We start from the raw sequence: 9802 nt of genomic DNA on the forward strand, positions 1-9802 counted from the left end.
CTTATAGTTGCCTGACTCTTGTGGGGATGGGTGACAGTTTTTCAGAGTCTTCACTTAAATGCTTTGAGAACCTCAGCTGTGAATGTTTTAATTCCTAAAGAATTAGAATCTTCAGTTTTTTCTGTATATATTTTGATTTCTTAAAAACAAAACCAAACAGCCAAAAAAAACCCAACAACCAAATACTCCAACAAAGAAATAAATGAAAAATACCACCACATAATAGAAAGTACAAGCACAGTTAAGGAAATATTGCAGCACTTAACATAGCAATTGTAATTATTTTGCATGTTGACTGCACAAAGTATATGTACCCTGTAGTCAGGGAAACACTGTAAACTGAAAAAGAAGCATGTAATATTCAGTAAGGTCTGTTGGTATTATATCCCATGCTAGTTTGACTGCAGAGAAGTCCTTTGGGGTCTTTTTGCCCTAGGTAGGCTATATGAAGTCACAAACAAATTTTATACTAGTACAACTTCATGGTATTTCTTAGAATACTATTAACGTATCCAGTCAAATAAGCAGAGACATAAATGTGTATTCAGTATCTAAAAATTAACAATGTCTCCTGCCCCTGGAGTGCTGAAAATTCTTCAGCTCTTGATCAGATACAGATTGTCTTCCTTATAGAATCAAGCAAGAGACTTATTCTTGCCAGCCAAATACAAAAGCATCTCCTTAAAATTTCTTAAAATACAAATCACGCTGCTCACTACAACCTTCTCATCCTCATTTTCACTGAATTTAAATACTGTAATTAGAAAATTTTATTGGCTATAATACAGGTAGCAAATCAAAAAGGTAGACTGGTTTATGAAGAAAAATTTGCTGTGGGTGAGTAGTGTCCTGCATGAACTAATCATCCAAGCTCTTTGGAGGGTATCTGGGCTTACTGCATCCCTCATAGAGAGGTCTCCCTGAACAGGTATCCTGATAGAGTCAGTGGGAGATGGGCAAAAGTACCACAACCAAACCACACTGCAAAGTCCTGTCATCACTGGAGAAAGAAATGCAACACATTACGGTCTGTAATGTTATATTTCTATGAATGTATTCCCAAACAAGATTCTAACATATGACAAACTTTAAGTGTAAAACAATTTCTGTGCCAGAGTGAACAAGAAAAGGAGACATTTTGTGTTTTAAAATAGCTTCTTGAACTCTGCGGAGTAAACCTGCATCTGCACCATTGACATTGTTGTAGAAACTGAGAAATAAAAGCTGCAGATTTCGAAACTAGTGAGAATTGAACTAAATAAAAAGGAACTGTGAAAGAATCAGTCCGTTGCAGCACAGAGCATATTAAATACACATTTTATCATTAAAGAATCAGTTTATTTAAAAAAGAGCTCTCTGAAGATTATTTTGAACTAATAAAGGTTAAATTGAAATAATACATTATCAGTGTGCATTTTCCTACTTCTGCATCAATTTTTTATAATGTGCATAACTGTTTTTCATTATAAGTGTTGAACAATTTATGCAGCTGAGCTGACTTGAAGTGAAAATATATTCAGTGAGCAGTATCTTGTTTAACCTTTCTCTCTAGTCTCAGCCTTTCCTGCTAGTGTTGAGCCTTGTGATCTGTTCTTTCTCAGCTGGGTTTCTATTAGCAGCCGTGCATGAGTCAGTGGGGAGCAGAATCTTTTCCTAAGTGGTTGAATTATTCAGCTGTATAAACAAATTCATAAATATTAGGAAGAGAATTTTGGTCCTGAGAACATCAAAGAGGTCAGTGGGAGGGAACAATATGTGATTTGGTAAGGTATTAGCACGTAAATTGCTCTTCTTGCCTTAATGCAATCCACTTGTTGCCATAAGCAGGAGTGATGATTAGGAGAAAAAGCACTTGTTAGAGAATAATTGGAAATCACACTGTAAAAAAGCCCCAACCTTTTATTTAATGTGCAACGGCACACGTTGTACAAGTGCTGATACTGAGAGGCATATTCAGCAGAATGACCTACTTAACATGAAATGCTTGTCAAGTACAAGGAATTCAAGTTTCTGCTCTGTATCAGTTTCATATCAGAACAACACACAGATCAGTGGAGGGACACTGATGTGAAAAGAGCATTGCACTCATTTGGGATTTTTTTATTGTGAAGGTGCAGCAAACAAGGCTTTTAACACTTTGTGTGGTTAAAGTTGATGATTACATAATGTTCTAGGGATATCTGACTTCTGCATGAGCCTTACATCCAAATTATAATCTTGTTTGTCCAATTAATGTTGTATTTCCTCCATGAAATTTGTATTTGTTGTGCATATAATCTTTTACCATAGACACGTGTGCCTGTGCAGGCATATTTAGAGCATCCTTGACTGCTATATGGAAACATTCCATGATAAACTTTAAATAACTATGTATGAAAAAATGTCAAACAGACATGTTATGGAGATAATTAAAATAACTGGCCTTTTCTGTCCTATTAGGAGGCTTCATCCTAATTCAGCACTAGTAGTTAACAAGCCTGTTAAACAGCATCTTTCGGTACTATTGTGAAAATGGTCTCAAGAAATATATAATAGATGGACATATATAGCACACAACCTTGTTAGAGCTGTTTGTAAAGGTGGCTTTATGATATTCAACCAGGATGACTCCCCAGATTTCATGGTAACTAAGCTCTTTTCTAAAGGAAGGGCTACTGTAATGTACTTGCCAAGTCTGCCCCATTTATCCGTTCATCAAGTTGGTTTTATTGGTTTCACACCTCAGTTTGAAAAAATTAAACAATGGTACTTATCTCACTGACCTTTGTGTTTCTTGCAAGTATCATAGGGAGACCTTATTTTAAACTTGGCATTCAGCTGATCTTTGCTGGATACAGAGAAAATGAAGTAGTTAAGGCTGCCTTTACTCATGCTCAACTATACTTTGGTCCAAAAATACTGCCAAATCAGAAGGAAACTCTACAGAGGATAATTACACTGTATTTTCAGCCAACAGCTTTAGCCAAAATGACTGATTTCTTGCTACTGCTTTGATCTTATTTTAAAATGTATTTCCTTTCTTAGGTGGGTTTTAGTTCCAGACCAGATGGATATTTTGGTTTTGTCTCCTTAGCTTAAGGATGACTGACTGTGAAAGTCAGACTAATGAAGCTTCTGAGCTGAACTGGTTTGCCTTTCGGTGCTCGTGTGCCATGGGAGGATATGCAGGTGTCTGTGGCTGTAATTTGTGGAGTTAATTTCACAGAGGACAGTCTGACAGGAACTTTGTGAAGTCCAGGCAGTCACAAAAGACCAATAAAGCTTCATATCACTTCTAGTTCTGGTGCTGCTAAGCAAGAACAAACACTGTGTCGAAGGTGCTAGGAGTAAAGTTGGTGTCACTTGTAACTTGTCCGAAAAGCCAGAGAACAGTGTTTACTGTCTTGCATGGTCAATTTGGCTCACAGGGAATCTGTGTAGGCTTTTAACTTCACTGTGTATGTCGCCCAGCTAATTCTAAGTGGATTAGAAGGCCCCTGCTGAGTTCTGATGAAATTTTCTTAAAGTCTGTGTATTCAATCTAGGTGTCAAAAAACCTCCTAATATTATTGTAAATTTAAAAAGTTCTGGAAAAAAAAGCAAACCATAAATAAAAAGGCAGTAAAACGTGGTGAATCGAGGTTCCAGCTGCACTGAGTCTTATACAAGCAAACAGGGTTACACATCAACATTTATGCTGAAGTTTTTCAGGTTGATAAAACTGATCAGTAGAGACTCAGTGTTAACAGAAGTGGTTATTTTCTTCTTTAACTCATCATCCACCAAGGTGAACTGCAAGCCCAGTTATAATTGCCTGGAAGTCCAGTGGAGCCTTTGTCTGATGCTTTGCTCCAGTCGTCTGCCAGTTCACGTTTTCAAGTGTTTGCACACAGAGTATATTATAATTTGTCTTAGGATTTGCAAGTGCTATGAAGATGCCCTGTCACATTCCTAATCCATTTCTGAAAAGGAATGCTTTTGCCTAGATAAATTTTCCAGTTCTGTCATATAAATTCACTGAGATAAATATAAAATCTCAGTAGACAGACAACAAAATCTTATTAATGACAGGATTTTTTTCTAACAAGTGCCTGAACTAGTGTCTTGCCTTGAGGGTTTTAGTTAGGAATTGTTGCAAGTTTCTATAATAACAACAATAAAATATTTTCACTTTTTCTCCATTCATGTTGCTATCTTCTTATTGAAGAAGTAGCCTACATTAGCACAAAACATCTAAGGCCTTTTTTTCTTTTTTGAAGTGATCCAGTCTCTTCAGGCCCTTTGAAAACAGTTCTCACACCAGTCAATTCTTGTTTACTGTTATAAAGGAAAAGGAAATCTTTTATAACATGATAAATCTTTCCAGTCATGGAATGTTTTTTCAGAAGTGATGAACCATCACAATAGCTTTTTATTTGCTGAGAGTGTGGAAGAATTGTTATTAGACTGATCATCAGGATGTATTTTTTATTGTTTTGGACATCTGAAACCTTTATACTCCTCTGAAATAACTGGGGAGATGTGCTAATATTGATAGACTTTTTGTTGGAAAGGTGGAAAAAAGAAACTGACGTGGCAGTTTACTGTGAGTATTTTGTGGTTTATTATAGCTGGGTTGTTTTATACTTTGGTAGTTCAGGTTGTATAGCTGCTGCATTTGACTCCCCAAAGAACAAGCTGAATTTAGCAAAGGGTAATAATCTGGTAGTTTGGATTATTGAGCTGATTTCTGAGAGGTCTGCAGCTCCTCGCTTGGCTCCAAATTTCCTGGACAACTGAAGACAACTTCACCTAGAATATTATCAAGGCAAATTGTATTCTGAGACCCTTACACGTTGTGTGAATTTACACTGTATGGTCTCTAGAGCATGGACTAGATGGAGTTACATGGCATAGCACATGCATCCCTGTTGTTGAGGTCTTTCAGGTGATATTGCAGATCACACAGTTTAATGCAGTTGAGAAGTGCAGGCCTTACACTTGATCATTTAATCAACCACTTGCTCTCACTCTGAGGGGATATGGTCATGGCTTAATTTCTCCCAGCAGTGGCATCAACAGCTCTATGATGGAAGATAACTTGGTTTATAGATGTTTCCCTGTATTAGTGCACTCAGCAACATAGTGCACTTACATGCATGAAATGAAATTTTTGTGTCCCCTTTTTGGCGGTTTGTAAAAGCAACATTTAATGCCATCAGTTTATATATCCAGAGTCCTGAGGATGTCATGGTCCAAGTGGCTTATCCTTTCTCACTCCATTTCAAGCCATTCAGAAGTGCACTGTTTCCTGAATGTCTACCTTTGGTTTCCCTATATTTTAACCACAGGAGAAATTCTGGATCATATATTATTTATGTATTTTATCATAGTATTTCCTTCTATTTTTAATGCTATATTGTGGACAGCATGCTAACTGTATAGATTCTCTTGTTAGGAAACATTACAATTTCTGTTGTTTCTTCTAGGTAGAGAACAGACCCAAATATTATGGAAGAGAGTAAGTAAAATATGTCTCTGAAAGTTGTTTATCTGGACATGTTGGTTGGTAATAGTTACAGAAAATGTTGCAAGTGTTTACTCTGTGCCGTTTGTTTCTTCTGTGTGTTTTACAGCAGTGTGTCTTTGCTCACCATCATGTTATTACAGTACCATCACTTTTGTCTGCCTAAAATTACAGCTGCAGTTTCTGATGGATGTGGATATCACTGAGTGCTACTTTAAGTGAGATAAACATACATATGTTTCTGTACTTTCAAAGGGTTGTCTTTTTCTACCTCCCACTCCAGCTGGCTTTGCAAAAATGGTATTTTTGTGCAGGGGCAAAAAGAGATTTGGATCACCAATGCAATATATGTACAGTCTATATGTGTCTTCCATTTCATGTTGCTAGGGCAAAGATGGTTAGATTCAGTGTGGAGAAACAAAGCAGATTTTACTTGTGTTTATATCAGTAAAAGATGTGTAGTGTTGCTAGGTTATTACACCAGTAATTACTGAGATTATGGCAACTTGCTGAAATCTTGGGCATTACATATAATATCCCTGAATGCTTCAAAGTGTTTGATTGCATGCCACTGGCACAAAACATGTGAAGCCAGCAGGAGAAAATGGATTTATTTCTACATATTAAATTGATAGATGCAGGTTTAAAAAGCCATATACTTGTTTCATAGATATTGTTTCCTAGAAGCCTTTCTAAACCATTTAAAGTGACTTCAAATACAGGCAGAAAGGGAGATTAATTTAAACTGTAGATTCCTGCAAATCAGTCATTTTTATGTTTGTTTCTTTTTTAATTACCATGGTTGGTGCTTTTTAAAAGAAGATGAAACGGTGGTTTAAAAGAGAAAAGTCATGTGTTTAGAAAAATCCTTGTTCCTTAGATTCCATGGGATGATCTCAAGGGAGGAAGCTGACCAATTATTAAGTGTTGCAGAGGGAAGCTATCTCATTCGTGAAAGCCAAAGGCAACCTGGAACCTACACTTTGGCATTAAGGTTGGTAATAAATATTTCATTTTAAAATGTATAAAGTATTTAAGAGACTGTACTGTGTTGTTGACCTCAGATGTTAAACTTCCTTGTGATTGTTTTAATTTAATTTTTTTTTTAATCCTGGTTCTTTTCTTACCCTAGTTACAGATTTGGTATCTTTAACCTTCCTTAACCCTTTCTGAAGTGTTAACATTCCTATCATTTGCACCACCAGGATAATAGCAATTGTGGTTTTGCTGGTGGTGCTTCATTTTGCCCTTTTCCTACCATATTTCAGGTGTGACCCTATGCAGATGTTGGGAGAGCAGGCAGTCAACAAATAAAAGACATCTTAGGAGTTCCCCTGACTAGTCTACTGTGTGGGTTGCTGAAAAGTGCTTAGTCCTCTCTAGTGCCTCTATGGGAAGGCAAATAAATCAGGAGGGTTTTTTGTCTGAACACATGTTAGCTACCAATGTTTGCTTCCTCATTCTGCAAAATTCTGGTAAGTGAACCAGATATAAGTAAAAAATGAAATAAAAAATAGTCGTAAGTGAAATAGTTTAATTACTTTTAATTACTTCTTTTGGCTTGTTCTGTACACGTAAGTACTCAGATAGGAGATGGTGATCATTAGCAGTGTTTTAAATCTAAGTCGGACATTAAAAACAGCAAAACTAAGAAGATGCGGTTACTAAAAGTTTTATATGGGTAAAATAAGATTATAATTAAAATAATAATAGGTTGTGATGAATTAGTTTTCTTTTTCAGGGAAAAGTATATTTTACTGAGATATTCGTTTCTGTAGTAATAAGATTTCAAAGAGAAATATTATTGATATTTACACTGATTTTCATTAACAGTGTAAATTGAGTGTTTCTTATTAGACCCTAATACTCAATTTCTTATTCTTCTGCTCTTGCAATATTCATTTAAAGCTAAAAAGAAAACTGTTATGGTAACACTTGTCTTGAAGGCAGAACTCCTGCCCCTTGCTTCTGCAAGTGCAGAAGCCACAGGGCCTATAGCCTGTGAAAGATGAAGCTGCTGAGCATCCTGTAGGATGTATTGCTGCTGGTTGTTTTTCAAATGCTCCTTCAGTCCAGCAAGTCAAAAGATGGCTTTTTTCTTAGGTTTGATGGTATCTCTTTCAAACTAGAAAACCTCTTTGAAAGCAATAAAATCTGGTTTTGTGCCCAATAGGAAAAAGAATGGATAACTGTTGGTGCTCAGTTGGAAAAGGGTTTCAAATGATAGCAAAGCTGTTATCTTTGATTTATTTTGAGGAAATTCAGCATTTGGCAAAACAGCTCAGAATCTGAAGCTGCAGCATCTTGCAGCCGTTTCAGTATGTTTAAGTGCTAGCTGGATGACTTGTGTATTAAGGGCAGTGGTCTAGGTGGCTGCTTTCCAACCCATAGCAAGTAATGCTCTGTTGTCTTGCTGTTGGCCTTCAGAGTATATGAATGAGGGTCTTTACTCTCATACCTTAGATGGAGCTCTGTAAACTGCAGTGCCATGCCTTTCATGCACAGAAATTTTACCACTAGGATTTCTTTTGTACTCTCTGCTAGGAAGTGTAGCAGGAGTCTGCATTTCCATTGGCTAGAGGGAGAGGTTTGCTCAGTTTCTATTGTTTTTTCTCCCTGGAATTGTACATGTAGAATATACCCATTAGCCAATATGCCCACTGACTACACTGCTGGCATTGTAACCCCTCTTAAAACTAAGTTATTTCTGCAGTCTGTCTCTTCATCCTGACTGTGAGAAGTTTGCTACCATTGCCATGATGAGTTTATGTAATTTTACCTATAATTTATGGCAGTTTTGAGGCCATCACTTGTGTTTGTGTCACTATGCTGCCAGATAGCAAAGGTAGCCCTGTCTGTAGTTTGGATAATCCCTGTAAGAATGTAATCTTCATGGCCAAAGTCAGAGCTTGTCAGTAGGGTGGTAGGTATGGGTAAAACATTTCCAGTTTCAACAGAAGACTATGAGTTCCGAGTCTTCTGTTTCATTGTGGATCAATTTGATATTTTCATACTAGATTCGATTTCATTGTGAATCAATTTGATATTTTCATACTAGATTCAAGTGCCAGTCTGTGCTTCAAGCAGTCATGTTGATTTTAAGATCACTTCAGTATGATTTTTGCTCTTCTTTCTTTACCTTTGTTTTACCCTTTAGAAGGTGTGGGAGGAAAGAAAACTTGGTCAGCTGTTAGTTTTATATAAAGAAACAGACACAACAGGTTTCACAGAATTTTAGGAAGTTACCCTAGCAATTCTCTAGAGGTGCTCTTAATTCTGCAATGAATCCCATAGTGACAAAACATAAAATGGAATATCCATGTTTTCTGATTGTTTTCCAGGCATGTTTTGGAAATAAGTTGAATAAAATTTAGATTCTTGAGGGGGTCCATTGACTCTTGGCATAAATACTGGGTTCCCTCTGTATTTGTCTGTATCTACTCAATCTCTCACTGTGTTGGTTGCCTGATTTGTCAGTCTTTGACAGTCTATCAGTTCTGATTAGGGCAAATTTGAAACTACCTATGAAGTGTGATTGCATCATAAAGTTGTAAGTCTTGTGGTAGCTTTGGGTAGGAGCAGTTGATGTTGAGACTGAGACAGGGTTGTTTCCTGGCTTGTGGTTACCAGTTCTGCTGGGGAAGGAGGCAATTCAGTGATGCAGATGGCTCAGCATGCCCAGCTCTGGCAGATGTCTTCTTCCTGTGTGTGTTAGCATGCCTGGGAATCCTGGAAAACCCAGTGCATCCAGGTGTGAAGGGCAGTTTAGTGAAACGGGATCATATCCCTTTCTGTGGCAAGGTATGATGTCTTTGTAAATGAAGTATTTCCAGTCTTCTTTTCTGCAGTGGAAAAAAGGCAAGTTTTTCCTGCTTTGTCCTGAGGAGCCAAGCCAGGCAGCTCCTCAAATCATCATGGAAGACTTTGAATGCTGCATTTGATTCCACTAGCTATTGTAGCTGATGTCTAAAATCTCAATGGTATGTTCATACCAGCCAGGACTGCACATCCTGTTCAGGATTAAGTGGGCCACAGAGTTTTAGTTCTTTGTTCTCTAAACCTTTCTAAATTAATTTCTGACCACTGTGAAGCATTAGGCTGTGGTGCTTTTATAGAACTAGCTTTAGTAGATCTAACGATCTTGTTCCTGAGCTGCAATAGCTACAGACATAGCCTAGCACTACTTAAATGACTAAATATAGGACAGGAAAAAATAGTATTTTTTGCAGGCTTAAGCAAGACAGTCAAATATTCTTAGTGCAATGCTGTGGAATAGTTAACTGAGTTCAAAGTGAAGATTTTTAATATTTCTTTTTC

The 9802-nt window shown here is 37.1% G+C and overlaps 1 protein-coding gene across 1 annotated transcript in view; it reads left to right on the top strand.

The window, feature by feature from the left end:
* The window catches only part of LOC103809878 (N-chimaerin-like), a gene marked incomplete at both ends in the record, with an annotated part of 25646 nt that overhangs the window by 5416 nt on the left and 10428 nt on the right, over positions 1–9802 (top strand). The window contains 2 exons of the mRNA XM_009082750.1: positions 5448–5479; positions 6366–6479. Of these exons, the coding sequence (XP_009080998.1) occupies positions 5448–5479; positions 6366–6479 (146 nt within the window). The remainder of the gene's footprint in view (positions 1–5447; positions 5480–6365; positions 6480–9802) is intronic.

The sequence above is a fragment of the Acanthisitta chloris genome, unplaced genomic scaffold (assembly GCF_000695815.1).
Source record: "Acanthisitta chloris isolate BGI_N310 unplaced genomic scaffold, ASM69581v1 scaffold39979, whole genome shotgun sequence".
In the NCBI taxonomy this organism is placed as follows: Eukaryota; Metazoa; Chordata; class Aves; order Passeriformes; family Acanthisittidae; genus Acanthisitta; species Acanthisitta chloris.